General features: G+C 42.0%; 2 protein-coding genes across 4 annotated transcripts in view; both read right to left on the bottom strand.

Annotated features, from left to right (window-relative positions):
• Positions 1-65: 65 nt before the first annotated feature.
• Positions 66-13,031, bottom strand: traf3ip2l (TRAF3 interacting protein 2-like). 2 transcript variants are annotated; one of them, XM_063200934.1, is made up of 9 exons: positions 12,896-13,031; positions 10,394-11,160; positions 8,056-8,098; positions 7,820-7,881; positions 6,831-6,928; positions 6,288-6,356; positions 5,280-5,393; positions 4,822-4,896; positions 66-2,969 (listed from the first exon to the last, which is right to left on the bottom strand). In XM_063200934.1, the coding sequence occupies exons 1-9, from the start codon at positions 12,898-12,900 to the stop codon at positions 2,823-2,825; spliced, it is 1,380 nt and encodes a 459-aa protein (XP_063057004.1). In that variant the 5' UTR covers positions 12,901-13,031; the 3' UTR covers positions 66-2,822. The 2 variants fall into 2 exon arrangements, with proteins under 2 accessions (XP_063057004.1, XP_063057005.1); XM_063200935.1 differs by having other exon boundaries at positions 10,394-11,157.
• A 782-nt stretch (positions 13,032-13,813) lies between these two features.
• Positions 13,814-24,507, bottom strand: part of chd1l (chromodomain helicase DNA binding protein 1-like) — a 32,536-nt gene continuing 21,842 nt past the window's right edge. Inside the window, exons 17-26 of one of the 2 annotated variants that reach the window (XM_063200927.1) lie at positions 23,783-23,946; positions 21,953-22,164; positions 21,178-21,276; positions 20,677-20,747; positions 19,671-19,785; positions 19,017-19,125; positions 17,522-17,721; positions 16,808-16,963; positions 14,620-14,702; positions 13,814-14,334 (exon numbers count right to left, since the gene is read on the bottom strand). In XM_063200927.1, the coding sequence (XP_063056997.1) occupies positions 14,212-14,334; positions 14,620-14,702; positions 16,808-16,963; positions 17,522-17,721; positions 19,017-19,125; positions 19,671-19,785; positions 20,677-20,747; positions 21,178-21,276; positions 21,953-22,164; positions 23,783-23,946 (1,332 nt within the window). In that variant the 3' untranslated portion in view covers positions 13,814-14,211. The remainder of the gene's footprint in view (positions 14,335-14,619; positions 14,703-16,807; positions 16,964-17,521; positions 17,722-19,016; positions 19,126-19,670; positions 19,786-20,676; positions 20,748-21,177; positions 21,277-21,952; positions 22,165-23,782; positions 23,947-24,507) is intronic. The other variant, XM_063200928.1, reaches the window with a different exon arrangement.

Raw genomic sequence — 24,507 nt, 5'->3', positions numbered from 1 at the left:
TGTGTTTATTGTGTGTGATGAGAAGAATGCAGCGTGCCATGACTCACTTCACAGGAGGTCGGAAGTTAAATTCTCTACCTCAAATGGGTCAAAGACGTCCAACATGACACTGTCCTTCAGTGCTAACAGATGCCTTTGCTTACTGTAACTGTGAAAAACATGAAATTTCAAAACATTTTTTTGAAAAGTGAATGCATGAAAGCCAAAAAAAAAATAATAATAAATAAATCTTTTTTTGCATTTACGGTAAGCAAAAGTATCCGTTGCACTGAAGGACATGTTGGACGTCTTTGTTTTACCTATTCTGAAACTGATGTCTATGCTGGTCTATGCAAATAAATGCTCAATGACAATACTTTCATTCGAAATTCGGAGGAAATGTTGTCAGTAGTTTATTGAATAAAACAGCAATGTTCATTTTACTGAAACACATGCCTATAAGTAGTAATAACGGAAAAACGGCTCATTTCGAGGTGGCCTCTTAATTTTTTTTCCACGGCTGTAAACCTTATTCTTTGAGCTTAACTTTTGCCAAATATCTGTCTTTTTCTAAACCCACTGTTGCCTAAAGCATCTGCAAATACACCTGCTTCAGCATCTGAAGCGCATAAAAAGCATGAAATGAATTGTATTAGAAGTTGAGACCCTCATCCTGCATTAAAACATGTTCATTCAGCTCCAATATACCATCTTTTTTTACCCACATCATGCAGCTCCTGGCGCTAGGGTCAATGTTGCATTTTACTCAGTATCCAGCATCAATGGGTTAATCAACACATTTTGTATTTAATATACCGGTAACTTAAAGCACAATGAGCTGCATGCCTTGTTGGAATTGTGCTATACAAATAGTCCTTGTTATTATTATGGCAAAAATATATTGGCAAGAAATTCAGCTTTTAAACATTAATTTTTATATCATCGGCTGCTCGATGCAGGCTCCGTAGCAGGCTCCTGCCTAGTACCGCCCATGTTATCATTACATTATGTCACAGCTGTCATTGATATTCATCATATGAAACAAGTTGTTAAAGGTGCACTGTGTAGGATGGCCAGAGTAGGTATTGCAACTACGCTGCTAATTGAAACTGTGCTGTCTTCTGCCAAATCTTTTTTAAAAATAAAATTACAAAATAAACCAATATTTACCAGTATGACCAAAGTTAAGTACAGAAAGTTTTGCAGCTAAAATGTCTATTCTGGACATTGGAGAAGATTCCCCTTTCCATGTATGAAAAGTGAAAATTTCCTAGTCATACTCATAATGAATACTTAGTCAAGTCATAATGAATGGTGGAGGTTGGTATGAAAAGGGTAACATTTGTGAATGGGCAGTATGAATTCTGGAAATAAACCTGTGCACTTTTAATGCTCATGACGAGTGTTCTTTCATAAAACATGTAATGTCTTGCGCAGGGGGTTGGGAGTGTCAAATAGTGTTAACGATTAGGCACGACCTATTGATATACTGGTGCTGGCCATAAAATTTGAATATCGTGAAAAAGTTTATTTCCATAATTCCATCAATAATATTAAACTTTCATAGATTATAGATTCATGGCCCACATTTTAAATTAGGCCTTTCCAATAATGTGTTTATTTATTCTTACATATTTTGGGCTTCCAGTGATTAAATCACAATTTTCTTCAGAAAAAAAAGAAAGAAATTCGTGTCACATCAAATCAGTTGGAAATGTACTTTCTTAATAGCACGTCAACAATGTCTAATATTTGGTCAGAAATGTCTTTGCCTTAATCACTGCCATGATGCATTTAACATTGAAGTCAATGGCAGGGACATTGCATTCGAGTTATGTAAGCCCAGATATCCTTGATGCTTTGCTGTCACCCCTTCGTCCCTGTCTGTCTATGATCTGTCTTTTACCGCAGGTGGTATTCCCTGTTGATGCCTTGTTGAACCAGAGACCAGGTACCTGTGAACACCAGATGACAAGAGCCTTGAGGGCTGAGGATGACCCCAGAAGACCAGCCGAGAATTACCCACACAATGGATAAATGTGATGAAAAAAATTGTCCTTTCAGATATCATTACCATTTTCCAGTAGACTTAATTTGAGCTGCATGTGTGGAAGGTGGAACCATCATAACGGATGAAGATGCCAAACAACTTGAAACACGATGGCAACCTGCAGGGTGGCACCAGCACCCCCAATACTGTATTTTCGATGTACTTTTTCAAAACAACATTTCTGGTCGCTAACGAGTGTACACTGCATTTAACACTATTTCTATATACACTGAAGGACATATTTTTGTATGGAAATACATATAGCACATCATACATGTCAATATGTAGGCTACAGTATGTGCCCTACATCAGGCATTATTACTAACATTACACTGTTATGTGTCCATGCCCCTGTTTGTGCAGGGTAACATACTGTATGTGGAAAGTTACTACTGTGCATCAAGGCTGTCTATTTTATTATTACAATAGAGCATAATTGGCTATTTCATTCAACCATTACATTCATATAACAGACTCATTATGTACAACCATTTTTTAAATGTTGGTTTTGATTAAACATACTGTATACATATGAACATTCAAGGTGTACTAGATGAGCATTTTTGAAAAGTCTCCTGTGAAAGTGTGTTTGGAGAGTGTCCAAGATTGGCACACACAATGTCCTGCTGTTGCATTGCCAAGTGGTTTTTGTAAATGTGTGTGTGAGAGAGAGTGTGTATGTATGTAAACAGATTTCTATGGTTGTGAGTGAGGGTCAAATGTCCTCACGATAGGAAAACCAAAAAAGGGAACTATAAGGACATTTTGTGTGCGGGGCTGGAATGGGCGCCCCTTAGATGGGCACAGAGACGATGGTGGGCAGGGGGCCGATGGGTGGGGGGTTGTATTTCTCCACACGCATCAGCCTCCGCAAAATGTCATCACAGTCCCTGGGCCAGCTGTAGACATGGGTGTTCTGAAGCCACGTGGGGACATGGCACTGTAAACACACACACAGACACATACACACGGTTTTATTTGGACCTACACATTTTTCATATATTTCGGGGAAAAGACACAGAAAATGGTACAAGGCACATTGTGGAAGGGTATTAACCATATCATTCATGTCAATTCACATGCTTGGAGAGAATTGCCCATAACCCTCTCCACTTAAGACATGCTATGCAACCACAGACATGTACATGTACAAATTCAGGTTCATACATGCAATATACACTTGCACACATCTTCTACACTGTATGCATACCCATACACACACCATAATTATATTGCAGTCGTCGTTGCCAGGGCTTCAGAGTGCGCCGGTTTTCCCTCAGGACTTCTTATGTAGTCTCTGAAGTAGGATTTATGTATTGCATCATCGTTGGCTTGGCTCATTGAATAGATGATGACCTTTGTGTGATATACGAGTCAAATGTGACAACTTCATGCAACACGTTGAAACAGATTAATAGGCCAACATGGCAGAATCCACTTAAATGCCTTGTCGCCTCAAGTTACTCAAGTCCTCAGTGGGGGATTGGAAGGGGCATAGCAGCAAATTTTGGGCCCTACTGTATGTACAGTCAGCTCCAATGGACACCCCCCCCAGCCATATATCTACATAAATTCAACTGTGTGGGGCCTCCTGTATAGAGTACATGGGGCCCTAGTGACCCAGTAACACTTTACCCCCTTGAACGACACCCCTGGCGATTGCAATCAAATGCATAGAGATGAAAGATCCACATTATGTAGTATGGCATGTGGTCCTCAACAGTGTTAAGAGGAGAATTGTCAAAGGGGGGATACACAGTAGCCTACATAACTAATGTGCACTTTGACTGAAATAACTGTATAGATAATAAAAAGGGTAACACTTTTTGTGAAGGGCTCCATAAAGGTGTCATGTAACCGTCATGAGAATGACATGTGCCATATTAGGAACATTGATGATACATTACTGATTACTGATTATGACCAGGATCATAATGGGCCATTTGGTTCTTGGGATGTCATGACACCCAAACAATGACAACTTGACATTCGACAAACTGAAGGATGTGTTATAACAACTGTCGTAAACAGAAATAATGTGTCATGCTCCATGTGTTATGACAATCCTATGCCGGTTACATAACACCCTAAGGCAGACGTGGGCAAACTCAGGCCCGGGGGCCACATGCGGCCTGCTCGGCCTTTCATGTGGCCCTCAGAACCTTTCCAAGAAAAAAAATGCAGATTCATATGGTCACTCATTCTTAAATTGAATACCTAAAACAAGGGTCTTGGAAAACTAAGATTGCTGAAGTCTAGCCTGGTAAACCAGCGTCACCCGCTGGACGCCGACATTTTCAGCTGCGAGTGAGTCTGGCCTCGGATCTGAGAACGTTTTGAACACTGTGCCCTGAATCTGGCAAAACCAATCACAACGCAGAGATTTGTTTTGAATCAAAGCGGGCAGGGTTTTGAGGGAGTGACGACGTTTGAAAAAACAACAGGTTGTTCTCATCAACAATCTTTGGAAGTATCGTTCATCGGGGCCAGACTAAATTACTCCGGTCTCACATTTAGGCTGGTTTATCAGGCTAGCTGAAGTCTACATCTAGATACAACTAGCAGGAATGGCATAAATGACAATGGTGTAATTATGTTGGTGTACACCATTTCTTATTATTGGCACGGGCAAGTTGCCTACGACATCCGGCCCTTTGGTCAACTCTCTAAACCCAATGCGGCCCTTGGGACAAAATAATTGCCCACCCCTGCCCTAAGGGTTATATAATTAATAATTTACTGTGCATAAACATACTGGCTCTACTAGCAGGGGTGAATGATACAAAGCTCACCTTTCTGGCTCCTGGGAAGAGAATGGGTATGAACCTGAAATTCTTGCAGCCATTCTGAATAAATTCATTCTGAAGCTAGTGGGGAAAAAAGTGAGAGTTTCAAACTATGGACAAAAATAGAACATTGCTACAGTATAAAAATACACTTTCAGCAAAAATGTGTATGTGTAATAGGACAGAATAGACTCTTTTCCACTGCCAGTGTTCTGCTAAGCCTGCAGCTTGACACAGCGCGACTCGGATGCCACTTTTTGCTTTTCGATTGGGCACAGCACAGCTCAATCGTAAAGCAAAAAGTGGCGGCTGAGTTGCGCTGTGTCGAGCTGTAAGCCTACCAGAAAACCATCAGTAGAAAAGAGCATAAGAGGTCAACTTTTAAACAACAATATCATGGAATGGTCCCTGTTAAATAACACAAAAAATAAAGCAAAACAGAAAAAAAATTGTGTTTAGCCAACCTGTTTATGAATGTAAACAGTGTTGAGGGTTTCATCGTCTTCTGGGTATGCTGGCGTGTTTGTCACTGTCTGGTGGTACTTTGGACTGATGACAAAAATGATCAAGTAGTCTTTCTGAAACATCAAAACCGAGCGAAATAAGATAGGGGAGTTTGTAGTCAGGCAGTGACACACACCACTATCTCCATCAACTATGTACGCAAGTGAAACGGTTTTCTATTTTTTTGAGGAAGATTTAACTTCAGATTTGGTATTTAGATTTAGTTGTAGTAATCTCATTTTTTGATCAACTGAGATGAATATTGTTTATTTTATACTGTACATCAATGAATACTTAGTATTCTAACATTTGGAGATGTAAACCTTGTAATGCTTAGCTGCTTTATGGAGCATATGGAGCTTCCGGCTGCCATGGAGGCAATATACCGGGTATTATACCAGGGCTTGACATTATTTTTTCGCTTGCTGGCCATTGTGGCTAAAGGTTTTCCCAAGTCACTAGCCATTCAGCTATTGTACTAGCCACAAATCTGATATTGTTTCTTTTTTATTCATCATGACGCTTTCTAATTTCAGAAGATGAGGTGCTTAAGCAAGAAGATGAGTGCACTTCTTCTACATGGAAATAAATCATACAAATAGAAATTGAGTAACTGAAAGTGCAGTATATTGCAGGCTATTCTGATATGACATACCATAGAATAAGCACCTGCCAAATTGGCTAGTGACACTGAAATTGTTACCAGCCACAGCTAACTTTTACCAGCATTTGGCCGGTTGGCAGGTGCCAGTGTCAAGCCCTGTATTATACGTATGTCAGGACATTATTATCACATGCTTTTTGGTCGTCAAAAATTTGTAACTGATCACACTACATTGTGAAAAAGAAAAACCTTTCAAAAAGGTGTTTTTGAGCAGTAGGGCAGAGGGCCAGGTGCTTTAGCACCACCTTGTCCCTTCCTGTGCACACCTACTGTACCGCATGTTTGAATGGTTAGCTATCTTTACCTCACTGATGTATCGTTCCATGAAGTCGATCTTGTTGATGCTTCGGTACTGTTGCTCAAACATGTCAATCTGTGTCGGATCACAAGAGTGCGAGGCACAAATAATATAATAATATAATAATAATAATAATAATACATGTTACTTGTTACATGCCATTGTTTTACATTGGTTTGACAACAAGGCATTGTTTACATCACTTTTGTATTTTAAATGTCAAATGAATGTCTGATATAAAACTGACTTTATGCAAGTCAACAATGAGGCACAAGCTCAGAGGACAGAGGATAGGACATAAGTGGTAGCCTACATGTATATCTCATAAAACATGAGCCCTGTGTTTTGATAAGATGCACCTCTCATATTCCCCTAGGAAGATTACTTTTCACTCTGAATAATAATAATAATAATAATAATAATAATCTTAGTTATGGGTAGTCACTAGGTCAACTTTTTCCAGAATGGAATACACCCATAGTTGATTTACTAATACTCTCAATATATCATTATGGTCAGATGAATAAAATGAATGTGTTATTGTCTTACGTGTGTGAAGAAGCCATTGTGTCTCAGAAGTGCCACAAAGTTGATGACCTCCTTCTGATGCTCGTCACTATCTTTCTCATACGTCACAAACACCTTTCCTGCCATTCAGAGGTACCAGAGGACACAAGCAGATATTTTCACGGTTGAAAGAACTGTTTTTAAGATGTATTCCTTCAGCATTACAAATGCTGATCAATCATTCACTGTGCTATTTGAGCCATAATGGAGCACCATGGGTTATGATTTTCAATTATCACCTGTATAAAAATTCTACAGCAGGAAAAAGATTAACATGAAGGGTTCAGATGCAAAACCCTTTAAGAGCATCTATGATGATTCTATAAAATCAGTCCATCATGTTTGTTTGGGCTTGACTTTGTACGAGATAATAATATATTCAGGTGGCTTTTTGTTTGAAATTATTTGGGGGAAATACTACTAAATGTTTTTATTTACAGATTTGTGTAATTGCAGGGATGTCAAACTCAGGCCCAGGGCCAAATCTGGCCCGCGGAGTCATTTTATTCGTCCCTGGTGATCATTTAAAATGTGTATTACAGTTGGCCCACATACACCATGAATGCATAGTGCAACAAGACTTGTAAATTTGGTCTGAAATTTGGTGTGTCACAGGATTATGAGTGGGCCCCAGCCAATGAAAAAAACAGCATGCAATACAACAGAATATGTGCCGGCACATCTGAACTACCATGGCAAAGAATGTGTGTGAAATTTCACTACGAGTATCAAGTGTGTGGCTGCGTACACTTTTTTTTAAATGAATATTGAGTTAGGCCCGCAACTTCATTCCAGATTTTGATTTTGCCCCCCAGTCAAGTTGAGTTTGACACCCCTGTTTAGAGGGTTTTGCATCTGAACTCTTCACATATACTGTATACATCCTGCAGTTGTGAATATCTGATGTATGGCATACACACTATACTGTATACATCCTGCAGTTGTGAATATCTGATGTATGGCATACACACTCTGTTCTATTGAGAGCTGTGTTGGGTCCGAGTTTGAGGCGGGGATGGCTGGAGTCTGGTCCCTATAAGAAGACAAGAGAAGACATTGCTTTGACTGAACTCAACAAAAAAACTACATAGCATTCCTTTCACCTTTTTTAAATTCATTTTTTTCTACTTTTCTGCGTTGTGCCCTGTAATGCCTCCTAATACCTCCTCCAACAGCGCTCCCAAACACACCTAAAATATTATTTTACCTGTTAAAGCAGGTTCTGTGTAAAGGCCAGAGTCCGTTAGGGCCTGAGAAAGAGGGAGAGATATGGAGAGAGAGAGAGAAAGAGAGAGCAGTCGTGATAAAACATACTTGTAAAACATACTTGTATGCCGCACACTTTCTTGACTTCACTCAGGTGAGCGAGCCTGATGACGCACTGAGGCGAAATGCGTTGTTCGCTCTAATAAAACAAGCATAAAGTCAAGAAAGTGTGCGGTAGACTTCTTTCTTTTGAAGTATTAAACATTCCTGCATCTACCAGCACCTAGGAGCTGTGCATGGAACTTTGAACTGTTGAATACTTGTATGCCAATACATGTATATCCTACCTACAGGTGATTAAGTAATAAGCATTATTCAACATTTTGGTTGTAGTGATGCTTTTGTTTGTGTGGGTACATATGTGAGTCTGTGAGAGACAGCCAGACAGGAGGGAAGGTAGATGGGATGGGTACCATAACAACCCAAATGACACATGATGGTTGGAGTGGCGCTTCTTTTGTCAAATACTTTTCATCGGGACAGGCTGTTCAATGGGCTGACAGGACAAAGGACTGAGTTGTATTACAGTGGAAGGACAACTTTCAAACAAAAACTCCAACCCTAGTATTATAGGGCCTGATGTTCATTACTACAAATGATGACATGTCACAGTACTAAATGCTGTGCCGTTTGTACACACACTATTACATTACATGTTGTGGTACAAGTCGAGTACATGTCTTTCTGCCAAAATGTATGTCCCTGATTAATAACGTCTGTAATGTCTGTGTTATAGTCTGTAGTGTTGTGTCATGGTTTTGTGGTTTCAAATACCCAAAGGCGTATCCCATATAGCAGGATTCCAGATTGGACTTGACAACATGTCAAATTGTGACACCATTTCAAGAGGGCTGAAGTAGGGGCATTGTGCCATGGGGTCCTGTACTGCCTGCCCTAACATGTACTGTAAAGCAGCTGTCATGAGGGTTGGGAGATGCAGCACATGTAGTGTATAATAGTCTGGTCTTACCAACCCCTCCGACTAATTCCATTCTCACGTAGAGTGCGGGGGGGACTCCGTTGGAATTTGAAATGCACGTCTTATTTTACCCAATTACTACTATCTGTTCATGATGTTGAAAACGTGCTTACTGGAAGGGGTGAACTGTGTTTAAAGGGGTATGCCACTATTTTGGGGCTTAATACAGTTAAAATCGTTGGCTGGGGTTTATAAAGGTGGTAAAGTGTCTTATTTTTCATGTTAAGCGTTGTCTTGCTTTAAGACAAGTTAAAAGAGGGAATATGTCGCTAAGCTAGTTAAAGTCAATGTATCCGTGTAGCATTGTAGCATGCTACATGGATACATTGACTTTCACTATCTTAGCGACATATTCCCTCTTTTAACTTGTCTTAAAGCAAGACAACGCTTAACATGAAAAATAAGACACTTTTCCACCTTTATAAACCCCAGCCAACGATTTTAACTGTATTAAGCCCCAAAATAGTGGCATACCCCTTTAAGTTTGAAATAGGCACAGCTATATACTATGTACTGTACTTACAGTATGTCAATACATATACAGTACATACATACTACAAACAGTGAATACAATTTTTAGCATGTCAAAGTCAGTGAAAATGAAGAAAAAAAAGATGGATGTCCCTGATTAAGTAGGCTTAAGTACTTCAAGATGACGCAGGAATGTGGAGGTTGGTGGTCATAAATATTAACCAAAAAGGACAATCTTGGGAACGAGCAAATGTTGATAATGAATACCTATGGCATGTTACACACTTAGACTGGACCTTTAAAAATCCCCCACACCAGATAAATGACAAATGGGCAAAATTGCACATTTTAGTTGACCGTGAGAATGACTCGTGCTGTGTGTTTTGGAACATTTCTGTCAACGTTAGTCACAGGTGGGCGGGTGACTTGTCCCACACCTCTGCACTTCAGTGTGTCATAGAAGGGGAATCCCCAACTCCCGCCCCTCACCAAAGAAAGCCCCTACCACAACAAAAAGGCAGTCTGAATGAGGAGGTATTTGTTGTGTTAGTCAACTGGCTTTGCTCAGCTGTATCAATGACTCCCTTACACCATCAGACTACTCTATAATAGGTTTGACAGATTTAATTACCTCCTGCCAAGGAGATTATGTTTTCGGTCACGTTGGTTTGTCTGTCTGTTTGTTTGTCTGTCTGTCAGCAGGATAACTCAATAACTGATGAACGGATTTGGATGAAACTCTGTTGGAAATGACAAAAGTATCTGTACACTGTATACTGAATTCTTACTACTATTTCTGCTGCTACTACTATGGTCTAACCAAACTTACATGAGGGTCCGTGGGCCCGCTGGTTCCCGTGGTCTGGGTGGGGTACCGGGTCTATCCTCAGCACCTTTATGGGGCAGCGTGGGCAGCAGGCTGTCCTGGGCACTGGGTGTGGCTGTAAGTGTGGGTGGTGGTGGTGGTAGTGGCTGTGTGGAGCAACAGCTGCTGGCATAGGGAGTGAGTGAAGGGATCGCGGCTGCTCCAGGCTGCCTGCCTGATGCAGACTGCTCCTCCCAGGGGGAGGCAGGGAGCCGCAGTGGGACGAGCCCAAGCTCACACCCAAGCTCTTGTCTGAGGACGGGTAGTCCGAGGAGCCTCTGGGCACCATGGAGGACCGCAGTGCCTCGCTGGAGTAGTCCTCCGGAGATCCACAGCTGTCTGGAGGGACTAGGTGGCACCAGGAGTCGCCACAGCGGCCCACCGTGCCCAGGGAGGAGGACTCTGTGCGGCTGGGGTAAGGTGTGGGCTGGATGTATCCGGCGGGCAGACCCAGAGGCCTCTGGTAGGGGACGTAGCTGGAGCCGGGCTGTGGGCTGCAGCAGGCTCTGCTGCTGTTGCTGGTTGCGGAGAGACTGGAGGCGAATTGTTGAGTCCTGTAGTAGGAGGGCTGCGTTCTGCCATTGTTGAGTTCAGAGAAGTAGCCGTTTAGGTCAGAGGATGGGCTGTGCTGCTTGGAGCAGGCGAGGAGGACGCTGTCCATGGCACCGTCCGTACTCAGTAGCTCCTCGTCCTCTTGGGGGTCGGCGACGGGCTGTGGCGGGGGACCGCTGCTGGAGGCACAGGGACATAGGAGGCCATACAATCACCATGCACAAAAAACCTTATCACGGCATCACAGGATATTTAGGGTCTGTTTCAGTGCAATTACAATCAGATGATTCAGAACAGAATAAAACTAGCCAGTCTAATGATTGGAAACAAACAAGGATTGACACATTTGCACAGGGCACACGACACGGTGACCTCAAAAATAGATGACAGGGTAAACAATCAACTACAGAGTAAGAAGAAGAACCTGTCGGTCGAACTATAGGATTGACTTTCTGTTCGCATGTTGTACGTTGAACATTGAAAAGTGTGCTATTGTGCGAGAGGAAATGATCTACTTAGAACAAACATCCTGACTACGTGGAAATATGAGCAACTTTTAGATTTACCACAATAATGAAGCTCATATTGACTGTAGGCCTACTGTAGGTAACAAACTGCTGGTGATAAAAATGTTTATTTATTTGAAATGTCACAGATGACTTGCCAAGAGATAAAGGCTTTGATGCTATCAGGCCAGGGGTTCAATTAAAAGGCGCTGAGGGTCAGTTTATCAAATTCCTCACAGTAAAAGGGCTGAACTTAATATTATATAGGCCTATAGACAGCACGCCTATGTTTTTATTTTGTTCAGACCTCGTGGAGGGCCAGAACCTTGCCATGCAAGGGCCGGATCTGGCCCTGGGGCCTCCAATTGAATAGCCATTCTATATGCTATTAATGGGAAATAGTAGCCTACGCGTTTTTAGAGAGGCACCGGATAATTTGGTCTGGCTGTAGGCCTATGTTAGGGGATACAGAAGAAAAAAAAACATTTTAAAGGCCTACATATGAATATTGTTTCCAGTGAAAACAACCGGGGCAGCAACTTTTCTGTCAGAGAAATTACGCAATGGCAACACTAACTAGGTCAAAACAAGGGGAAAGCCACCAAGTCGACCTGAGTGGGTGACGCTTGAGTACCTCAGCCAAGAAATTACCCCCAAGGCTGTCTAAGCAGATTCTGCCTAGGCAGCCATAGGCAAATTCACTTCAGATTTTGAATGAATGACTGATAAGTGCGCTGCGTTATGGGTGTGTGACTGCGTGTGCGTGTCTGCCCAACTACAGCCTGCAATCAAAGAAAAAATAATGCATGCCAAAACTGCTGCTACACCTCTCCAAAATGCCCCACAATCAAGTGAAGAAAAAATATTGCCGCTGACCGGAAGACGGAAAACAGTCAAAATGTCCTTGTTCTTGACACAAAATAGACAAGAGGAGTGCAAAAGTTCGTCCCCATCGAAACGTATCTGAAATCAAGATCAAGCGCGTAAAACCCAATTGCACATCTTCCTGTCAACCTGCAAGAGAGATACAGAAACCGTGTGGAAATATTCAGCTTGTTTCTACGTTAACCTTCTTTGATGTATTTTACAAGGCATTTTCACAACGAACGAACCTCGAAACTGATTGAAATGAAGGCCGTTTAACGCAACACGCGCGATTTAATGTCAAAGTGATGTGCGTTTTCCACTGTGTTCCACGAAGTCATTTGGAAGTAAGCTGCGAAGTTGATAGAGCTAGCATCTAGTTAATCAGGGTGGCATGGACCACTGTTCGATGTCTTATGGCCCACACTAGAATTAGTCCATCTCTAAATTTTATGATAAGGATTGCAGTGAAATTGTGTTAATAAGTGTCCAGCAGATATATGGGCAATTGCATTCAAGTAAACGTAAAGAAATACAACAATACCTCATTGTGTGCACAAATCGTCGATCGGCAATGAATTCCTTCAAACATTCCACGAGAACGTGTCTTGAATCTTAAGAGTAATCATTTGATTTTTTTAGTGTACGATTAATCCATCAGCAGAAGTCAACTCAACCACTCAGCCAACTGAACCCTCTCGCTGTGAACAATTACGCAGCTCTCACACAGAGATATGAAGACTAAGTTTCCGGTGGTGGTGGTTTGAGCCTTTGACTTTGCTGTCTGACTTAATTGCCATTCATTCCACTGTTTGACACATAAGAGGCTACTGTAATATTATCTCATTTTTGAACGGCATTTTCTTGCTCCGTGGTGCCTAAACTGATATTTTATTAGGCTAAAACACGAGTTGGTTCAGTGTATTGTGATCATATGTGACCAGAATCTATCATTTTATTCTGTAGGCCACATAATTGCACCACAACAAATTACTTATCAAATATAACTTTTGTGCACTTTATTTTCACATTTCTACATAGGCTACAGCATTATTCACCTACTAACACCTGACTGCGAAAAGGCTTCTGTTCCTCTTTTAGCCACTGGGGGCAGGATATCAAACCCCATGGAAATCTCACCACTTGGTATTATGGAAATAAATGTAGGCCTAGGTCTATCTTGTGTAAAGGTTTTCCTCGCTTCCCACTATCAAAAGACAAAATGACGTTTTATTACCAGAAAAAGGGGATACATGTTTTTAAAATTCCACTGTTGCTTGAGTTTCTCAAACCTGTTACACAAGTCCAATACACTCGGGAGGATGCAAGCAAGTCCTATTCCAAGTCAATCACAATGACACATAGACATACAGTACAATATAGTCCCTACTGTATTTGATGGCCACTGCAATACTGTTATATGTGTTAACTTTCCAGCCTGAGAGAAGACAACACACATATCTGTAGTAGACAAAGCAGGCATTTATTCAACCTCAGTCATTTTCGTTGCACTTCATGCAAACGCATGAAAAATACATCACATAAAAAGCACTTCACTTTGAAAATGCATGTTGGGAACAAATTACACAATTGAATTTTCTTTACGACAGAAATTTGTACAGAAACAATTTCTTTTACAACAACCAACCATGTACACACTTCAAATAACAGTTAACAGTTTGAAACTGAAATAGATCAAAATGTTTATATTTCCATTCCATTTCATCTTCATGACACTCTGACTTCAATAAATAGGGTAGTGATGACCACTAATGGTGAAAGGCAGTAGAGCACAATACATATGCATAATTGACAGTAGTATAACTGTAGCACATGCAGCATCTATACCGGTATTAAGAGCTACTGTAGTTGAAGCAGGAAGGGAGAGGTGTTGACTTTAGCCTGTCTGGAGAAGCAGGCCTCCAGCCATCTCTTGTGGACAGCCTGGGCCCCAGGGTACTGCTGCACCAGCCCACACAGCTCCTGGAATACAGGACAGGACAGCCACAGGGGCAGGTCACATCACATCATGCCATCTCATCACATATAAACAAATACGTACTCACACCGAATAAAGCAACCTCATCAAACAATGTATTGCACTACATGAGTATATGGCGTTCTTTCTTTCTACAAACTAGGCGGCAAAAAAACTCTTGCTAATGCGTATCCCTATACAGAGGCCTTGATACGCTAGGAGTATGGTAAAGAGGCCCAGTATGATATATTGCGATACAATACAGTGGCCACAGCCCTGCTGGCTCCTACCTGTGTGTGTGCAGGACTCTCCACCTCGGCCACAATATGGGTCACATGGGAGCTCATGATGTCCTCTTCGTCACCGTCATAAGTGCAGCTATGGTTAAGGCCAACATTCTGTTTGGTTTTCAGCACTATGGCTATATCCCAGCCAATACAGATAGAAAATATTCATTTTACATTTACAAAACCAACTAAAAAATAAATAGATTACATAGTTTAAAAAAACACACACTGATGTACATTCTAAAAAGTTAAAAACCTAAAGTATCTAAAGGATAACAAATGCAAACAACGATAACCCTGCTTACAGTTTTTTACCCCCAGTTTTGGAATATGCATAAAACCCTTCCCTCCCGGAGGACTTGAATACTGATCTGGACAATCAACACATGTTCCACTCCACCTTGGACTTTAAGACAACCTTTGATTGGATCTACTGTATATCAAAGAAAAAAAACACTCGTCCAAATGATTACCAGGGTGCTATGTTCTCCTTTACATACTCCTATTTAAAACAATGGATCAAAAAAGCAGAAGTCTGTGTCCAATAGTAGTGAATTCTAATGAGCATGGCCTGCGTATTCCAACCTTATTATACCGTATTTTACAGCTGAAGCTAAAGCCTTGCTTTAAGTCTTGAGTACACAGACAAAACCAATGAACAATGCTCCTTGATCTGTACAGATGCTAAATCATGCCTTCAAGCACTGAAGTTTTTAGGGACGGATCACTCCCTCATTGTGGACATTCCTGACAAAGTGGATCATTTGACTAAGCTGAACTTGAACATTGTTTTTTGCTGGGTTCCTGATCACATGCAGTAGTGTAGAGCAAGGTTTAGGCCAACAGCTTAAAGCTACACTGTGTAAAATGCTACATGACCTGTCCATGAAGGGGTTGAGGATCTAACCTTGCTATTGACAGTATTATTGCCATCCTGAGCTGTATTACCGAATGGGGGATATTTTTGCTTACTATAACATGTGGTGAAGCAGGTACAGCAGGTACACATGAACAGGTATGAGTATTGAAGTCGTACTTTTCCACACTGCCAAGTTTGAATTGAAGGCACACAGCACCTTGAAGAGCAGGAAGCCTTTTAAACCTACCATTCAAAACAATTACAGGTCATTTAAACTTTCTTAATGCAGCCTGGCAATTTAGATTTAATATAAAACTAATCCATCTCCATTTTGGCCGGCAGTACATCATCTTGAAGCAACTAATTGCCTGTTTTTACGATCTTCCAGCAGAAGGCACAAAGCCTTTTTTAAACCAAGACACACCTTTCAGCCTATTTCAGTAACACTGCTTGATGGTAGCGATAAGTCTTGTTCGTGATTGTGTGCCGTTGGAATATTTTATGAAAGTAGACATAATAGTAGGAGGGATAAACTTGCAGTGATTTCAAAACAAATCCAGGACTGACTGAGCAGCATCAACAGTGTGACGTAAATTTCAAGGCTTTTTTCTTCTACTGAACCTCAAAATAATTCCTTCGTCCCTGAGGACTTCAGTGGGAAAGTGGGAATAGTACATCTGAACAGTCTTTGATATTGGTCATGATGAAATACAGTGATTACGCAACTCTTAAATACACAGCAATTACAGATAATTATTTTTGGATTGAATAACGAAATGCAGTTAAGTGTATTTTTGGAGATAATATCAACGTTCACTGGTGTTCCTGTTTGCACTGAAACGCAAGCTGCTGCCAATGGTAATTTCATTTAATTAATTTTGGGTATAAAGAGAACGTACAATGACTGAATGAGGTAAATTTATTGTACCAGTGTTGGTAGCGCACCAAGTTTGGTTGCAGTTTGTTGATCAGATGCTTTGTAACCAAAATTGATCAGTCTTTGCTTACGGTTTGCTTATATGTTGACCATCAGTATTAACTCCAGAAATGTACTGTTTATATGTATATGGTCTTGCCTATTATGAAAATACAGTCTAAGTTTCAAGCTCATTTCCATGTGTATAGATTACATTGTACGTATCTGTGTACCAGTATAATGACAATATAACACACTTAATACATATCAGTTCAATTCTACGTTAACTTGTTCAGAGTTATTGAGTAGACTTAAATCCCAAAGGTGAAATTATTTTGCTAGGTGCCCGTCCAACTGAAGGTAGCAGGTCGCTGACAGGGCAGGCCCTATCTTGGGTGGTCAAGCAAAAGGATATGCGATGAGGTGTCGGGCCAGTCTCTTCCTGTCAGAGGCGGCCATGTTGTAGAAGAAGACGTGGACGCCCCCCATGAAGTCAGACAGGCTGAAGGAGGCAGAGCTGTGGCCGGCTGCGGACGCTTCCTCTGGCCCGTCTCCCCTGGCTTGACCTGACCCTGTCGCGGCAGTTAATAAAAAAAAATCAACCAAACTCGCAATCGAAACAGACTATTAATCACTGTTATTATTATTTTTATTTTACTCTTTACTCATTTCCCTGTGCATGATCATGCAATAATCTTTGAAAGCCCCCAAGCCACCCCCTACTAATGTTCCATGGCTATATGCCCCATGGACCCCTTCTATATTTATACCCAGGGTGCGATTTGTAGGGGGGGATGGGGGGATTGTCCCCCATTCTGGTCTTGATATCGCCACTTTTTGTACATGATTTTATTACAGTTCAATGTAATTCCATTGATATTGCTTAGAATCTGAAACGTATCCCCCCTTCTGGTTTTCCAACAAATCGCACACTGTTTATACCTGTACCTCTTCCACCTCTCAAGCCAATATTACCATCTCTAAGCCACCCCCACCCCCCAACCCCTTGAACCATCATTTTGCATCTCCACCCATATTCTCTCCTTCACCTTATATCCCCTCCCAAACCTGTACCTGTACCTGTACCTTCACCCCTCTCCCTCTTCCCTCTACCCTCCCTGTAGCAGTACCTTGCTCCTTGGCCTCGGGGCTGGAGGAGTGCCAGGAAGCTGGCGATGCAGGTGGTGATGGTGAGGATGGAGGCGACGGTGACACTCCTCGTGGTGACGAGCTGCTGCCCTGGTCCCCAGCTGGCGGGTGTGCTGATGTTGACGGGCCAGCGCTGGCAGCTGATGTGGCACTGACAGAGGACCCCCTGCGGTAGTAGTAGCTAGCGGAACGCTGAATTAAGGAGCAACAACTGTAAATAATAATCTGTAAAAAAAAATAAAACCTGAGAGGTTTAGACTTGATTTAGTATCTACCAGTCCATCAAATTAGGTACTTAAAACGGCAAATAATACAAGTGAAGTGAAGGTTTTAGTCTTCTGCAGATGTCGTGTTTAAAGGGACACTGTGTGAGATTTTTTGTTGTTTATTTCCAGAATTCATGCTGCCCATTCACTAATGTTACATTTTTCATGAATACTGACCACCACCATCAAATTCTAAGTATTCATTATGACTGGAAAAATTGCCCTTTTCATACATGAAAAGGGGGATCTTCTCCATGGTCCGCCATTTTGAATTTCCAAAAATAGCCATTTTTAGCTGCAAAACTGACTGTACTTGAACCATACTAGAAAATATTTGTTTATTACATAGTAAACCTTCAAAGATCAAACTTGGTACTTAAAACTGCAAATAATACAAGTGAAGTGAAGGTTTTAGTCTTCTGAAGATGTTGTTTTTAAGGATAAATAATACAGCAAGTGAAAGTTTTTTTTTTAAGTTTTTTTTTTACAGTTATACGACTTAACTGAAAGTTTTATTATGGACCTGTCTGGATCAATGTATTTCTCAGACACAGACGTCCCCCTCCCCCTGCGCATGTGTGCATGTTCACACAGACATGGGTGCACAGGCAAGGGGGGACCAGGATGGACTATGATATTTTAATGTTGCTTCTATTACCTTGTGTTTGACAATGTTGCAACTGTACACTGCACCTTGAGGTCTTTTGTTTACTTTTTTGCTACTTTTTAATGCATTGTCCTCTTCTTTACTCTTTGAAGGACAATGCTATCAGTGTTGCAACTGTAAACTGCGCCTTACCCTGTTCTTGTTTAACCCCTTAGCGCAGCACTATGGCTCTCTGTAATGTCACAGCAATGTTGTTATGATGTAGTTAAGCATTTTCAGCAAGTGAATAGGGTCGCCGGCGACCCCTGCTGCAGAAAGAGGCTACATTGCTCCTTGTAAGTGGCTTTGAACAAAGGCGTCTGCTAAATACTAATGTAATGTAATGTAATAATGATACAGTCTGATAGACCACAAATGCATTCAGGCCGATAGAAAACACCTTGCACTTCACTTAACACCTTATTTTTTCCCTACAATGTCAATAAAATGAATAAAAATAAATAAAACAGAAAGACAGAAGACAGAATGAATGACATGAAATCCTGAGCTTAAAAATGAATTGTGATTATTGTTAAGTAAGTCGGGCAGCCGTGAGATGGATACACGGTGGTGGGGATGCCTCTGGTGACCAGGTGCTTGCGGAGGAGTCTCTCCGTGCCGTACCAGTTGAAGGCTTTCGTGGCGTGACCAATGCGGGGAAGGTGGACGCTTGCTGGAAGAGACGGCAGAAGAGAATTTATGTCCTTTCAGATCGTCTGGAATGGGTACTGTCACAGACGTACTGTAAATAACTGTGAGATGACTGGAGGAAAGGCCAGAGGGGACAAGAAGATGGATGGATAAAATGCAGGGGTGTAGAAGGCAGCGGACAGATGGGGCAGAACAATTATGCTGTGCAGAATACGTGATCTACAGCCTCTGAGACAGACAGACTGTCAAACAGGTTTCACCTACTGTATGCCGTCCACTGACTCCCGTCATTTTACACTTCAACTCTCACTTTTCTAATCAGAGGTGAACTGGGTGCACCATCCCACTACAAACTGGAATTCCACCTCAGGTCACCAACAACAGGTTGTGTGTGTGTGTGTGTGTGTGTGTGTGTGTGTGTGTGTGTGTGTGTGTGTGTGTGTGTGTGTGTGTGTGTGTGTGTGTGTGTGTGTGCGCATGTTTGTAGGTGTTTGTCTGTACAGGGCTGCATGCATGTATGTATGTGTGTGTAAATGTATCTTGTGTCTTGTGTTTAGGTGTGTGTACCTCTGGTCGCCTTGGCCACTCTGCTGATCTTCCTCAGGCCCTCCTCCAGGGCGCTCAACAGGATGCCAGACAGGTTGTTGCTTCGGTCTCTCGTCTGGGCCACGATCAGAGCCAGCTGGGAGAGAGAGAGAGAGAGAGAGAGAGAGAGAGAGAGAGAGAGAGAGAGAGAGAGAGAGAGAGAGAGAGAAAGAGAGAGAAAGAGATATATGTATAGAGAGAGACCATGTGGGTTTGAATCTGGCCTGATTAAAACTCGACCCCAAATCTCCCCTTTGTAATGACCTATTCTTAAGGCTGCTAATGTCATAGCAATGTTTTTATGATATAGTTTAGTCTTTCCAGTAAAGTGTGAACTGGCCCATCTGGACAAAAAAGCTACATAATAATCGCTCTCCGGTCGGCTGAGATCACACACATTCCAGTGATTTCTGCAATTACCCTCCATGTCTTCTGGACTATTAACACATCTCAAGAAGAGGTGTTGTGTTGAGCAGAATACCACCCACAGGGCAGCGTAGGGCGTCAGAAGAAGCTTGACAAACATGGGGTGACTTACTTGATTTACGGTCTCTACACTGCTGCCTGCTGAAAAATGTCACGCCAATTCCTTCAGCTGCTGTTTTGGCAGTGTTTTTTATCCAATTTATTTTGGTTTGTGACCATGTTTCTTTTTTCCCCAAGTAATTAGAACATAATGGGTAAATTTGTTGCCAGTCTCACCTCTGTCTTAGTACTAGGAAGTAGAATCATCCTGAAGCGAAAAAGTTGTTGGTTCCATCTCCTCCATGCTAGGTTAAAGGCAGGGTAGAATACCACTTCCAAAGACACTCAACAAGATGGGAGTATCTTACACTGGGGGCAAGGCTTTTTACCTTTGACAAACCAGAGTTGACGCTATACACCCCAAGCACCAGTCTCCAGCCAATGACCATCTGCAATCACTTCAATCAGCCAGTCACTTGAACTGGCCAACACTCTGACACCCTGGACAATGTTCTGGACTCACATAGTCTTTTCCATCCAGCCTGGACTGCTTGTCATCGATAGGGAAAAACAGCACATGTCCCAATTCCAGATCTGAAACCATAAAACAGGGATAGAACTTGATTAATTATCAAAAATCATTTAACATACTGTAACTAACAACAATCACCAGCAGTTCAGTGCACCTGCGTGAGCTTCCATTCTGCTGTTTGTTCTAGCAATAGTAATAAAATAAAACTTTTAGAAGCTCACACCCTACCAGTAGCAGTAGTATTGATATCAGCAGCAGCAACCATAGCAGTATTAGTAGCAGAAGTAGAACTAGTAGTAACAACATTAGTTGTAGTAGTACCAGTACTAGTACTATGAGCAGCAGTAGCAGTTACAATTGACAATATACGTAGTAGTTAGTACCATTGATAGTAACAGTACTTGTAGTATCAGCAACAGTTAACTTTGCATGATATTACAGTAGCAAAGAACATATATCTACACATGGTAGCAGCAACAGTACTGACATCACCTTTCATCTTGCCCGCCAGCTCGTACTGTTTACGAGGCTCATCTGAGCGAACCTCCAGCGCAGTGAACAGACCCCCTCTACCCCAGCGGCCAGAGTCATCTAGGAACACACACACACAAGCACAGCTACAGACAATCACAACAAATGAACAGTTGTGGTATCTGGGTGGACATACAGTGCACTATGCAACTGAACAGACTCTGTTCATAGTTCACATGAACAGGTGATGGGTAAGGTGACAACTAAAAGGTTGAAGGCAGAAGGGTCATTTTGGTTCAGGGGTAACATACAGCCCATTGGATATCAATTGGGTTGGACAAGTATTGTAATTGTAAAATATTATTAATCATATTATTGCTTAATATTGCTACTATGTTATAATTGTTTCCCTTTCTTTCAGTAAGGTATATGCTTTATGCCTACTCACAATACTGTACTGATAATAATGATCAATGATCAGTAGTACTAGTAGTGAAATGCTTTTTATTTGAAATTCATTGACATCTGTGAGTTCATATGTACTGATTCAACCAGAACATATTTATTCACAGAGGTGCATAAATATCAAGTAAAAAGCATCTCAATCACAAACAACTGGTTTATTTTTGGACATTTTCAGATATGACAGACACTGAATGAAATTCCCATACTAGTCACTGGCCCTTACGTTTGACTCTCCTGGTGAAAGTTGAGTGGTGAGAGTAGAGTCGCAAACCATACTATTCTGTACTGTACTATAGTGCACTATACTGTACTGTACTATACTATACTGTACCAATGCAGTGCAGGATGATGGCGCCCTCCTTGGCGGCGTGCGGGTGTGTGACATCACCGAGGGCGTAGCGTATGGCCATGTGTTCGGAGTCCGAGGAGCAGCCACTGCCATCATCATCGTCCTCTTCATCAGCATTCTCTTCATCCTCTCCCTCTGAGTCCAAGCCAGGCAAACACCTGGAGGTGTACCCACATGACTCCCACCACGCCAACCTGTTCAGAACACACGTGCAGACAACATAATATGTTGTAGCCTCTTACTGCAGCAGGGGTCGCCGGCGACCCTATTCACCAGCTGAAAATGCTTAACTACATCATAACAACATTGCCATGACATTACAGAGAGCCATAGTGCTGTGCTAAGGGGTTAAGTACAGTGTGGTGTGTTATCACTTCTTGCACTGCATCTGTTCCAGCAGGCTGATCTTGTTGTCTCTCTTGGTGTGGTGTGGTATATACAGTATGTATAGAATAGCGGCCGATGAGGTGTCCCGATATCAACGGCGCAGCCGAAGGGCTGTTCGCTTCGCCAAGTCCATTTTCCCTTGATATCGGGACACCTCGAAGGCCGCTATTCCACTTATCACCCGGTTACCAGCATTTAAGTATTAATTTATTAATATGTTGATCTAAGGCTTCGTGAGAAAGTAGATTAACCACTGCGCTTGGTACGTTGCTATGGGCACCACTTCCTAATCTAGTGAGACGCGCCTCTATCGGAGGCATGTAAGGACGCACGCAGAACGTTGGGGTGACTTGACAACCACATGTGATAGAATTGACGACTGGGTTTTTGACTTGACAACCAGATGCGATAGAATTAGTAACGGGGTCTTGACTAGACAACCAGATGCGATAGAATTAGTAACGGCACTTCGCCAGAAAGTTAGAAAAGAAGCAATTTAGACGCCCGCATGACATCATAGGTGTCCTGCTACAGGGGAATAAGGGACACCTGCTCAGCCAATCAGAAGACGCTCACGCTCACGCTCAAGTCTGCTCACCGGGTGATAACAATTCAAGTTCAAGTCAAGTCAAGCTTATTGTCAATTTCTTTACATGCACTGGTCATACAAAGAATTTGAAATTGCGTTTCTTGCTCTCCCATGCAGACATACAGTATGTATAATGTGATATGTTCTCACTTCTTGCACTGCGTCTGTTTCTGCTGCCTGATCTTGTTACTGCTGCGCCAGTTTGTCTCTCTTAGTATAGTAGTGTAGTAGTAGTATGATATTATACTATATGGTGTAGGTATAGTGTGGTGCGTTCTCACTTCTTGGTGTAGTAGTAGTATGATATTATACTATATGGTGTAGGTATAGTGTGGTGCGTTCTGACTTCTTGGTGTAGTGCAGTATGATACGGTGTATGTATCGTGTGGCGTGTTCTCACTTTTTAGTATAGTGTAGTGTAGTATGATATCATACTATATACTGCATGGTATGTGTATAGTGTGGTGTGTTCTCACTTCTTGGTGTAGTGTAGTGTAGTATTATACTCTACTGTAGGCTATGTGGTGTATGTGGTGTGTTCTCACTTCTTGGTGTAGTGTAGTGTAGTGTAGTATGATACTCTACTGTAGGCTATATGGTGTATGTGCTGTGTTCTCACTTCTTGGTGTAGTGTAGTGTAGTATTATACTGTAGGCTATATAGTGTATGTGGTGTGTTCTCACTTCTTGGTGTAGTGTAGTGTAGTGTAGTGTAGTATGATACTCTACTGTACGCTATATGGTGTATGTGCTGTGTTCTCACTTCTTGGTGTAGTGTAGTGTAGTGTAGTATGATACTCTACTGTACGCTATATGGTGTATGTGCTGTGTTCTCACTTCTTGCGCTGCTTCTCCTCCTCCTGCTTCCTCTTGCGTTCCTCCGCCAGCTTGGCCCTCTTGGCGGCCGCCTCCTGCCTCCGCTGCCTCCTCTGCTCCAGCTCGTCTGCAGTCAGGGGCCGCTTCAGACGCAGCGGACTCCGCAGGGGCCCCGCTAACGAGGCCTGGGGAGGGGACAGAGGACACGCACAGAGAAGGATGAACGTACATCTAATACGGCCCACTCAAATTTGAATTATTTTTGCAAATGTTATGGAGTTGGCCCAACGGTCATTTCCCTGCAAGGTATTAGCTTACAGCATTGTACGTATGTGACAAATAAATCAGTTACAGTGCTCTACTCAGAGTCAACAATACTTGCCAACTTGCTCCATTAACACACAAAACACCATCATTAAAAAAAAATCACACATACATGTATCCAACACAGACACACACAACTCCACAAAATAGACTCCACAGTATGCGTCTCCTCTCCATCCAAAGGCAATAACGGCACAGTGTATTTGGTGCAATAAACATGAAACACTGTCATGGGAAATGGGTTTGTTGTACAATACCGTGCTGCATTGCTCCTGTCAAACTCTTTTGTCTGCGGGAATTTCAATACTAGGGTTAGGGTTCAGAATATTTGGCATGCCAACTTAAGCCTATAATTGAGACATGTCTGAAATATGACATGCATGTATGCGAGTGCGAGTGTACTGTAAGTGCATGTGTGTGTG

The sequence above is a fragment of the Engraulis encrasicolus genome, chromosome 6, assembly GCF_034702125.1.
Source record: "Engraulis encrasicolus isolate BLACKSEA-1 chromosome 6, IST_EnEncr_1.0, whole genome shotgun sequence".
Taxonomy (NCBI): Eukaryota; Metazoa; Chordata; class Actinopteri; order Clupeiformes; family Engraulidae; genus Engraulis; species Engraulis encrasicolus.
This window is presented reverse-complemented; position numbering and strand designations above follow the sequence as displayed.

Bases quoted from the DNA above. Each gene is read 5' to 3' on its own strand.
- traf3ip2l (XM_063200934.1), bottom strand. The intron at 4,897-5,279 runs GTTGGCTAAACA...TTTCCCCACTAG, and splicing joins CTGTTTACATTCATAAACAG to CTTCAGAATGAATTTATTCA. The intron at 2,970-4,821 runs GTGAGCTTTGTA...GTGTGTTTACAG, and splicing joins TCTTCCCAGGAGCCAGAAAG to TGCCATGTCCCCACGTGGCT.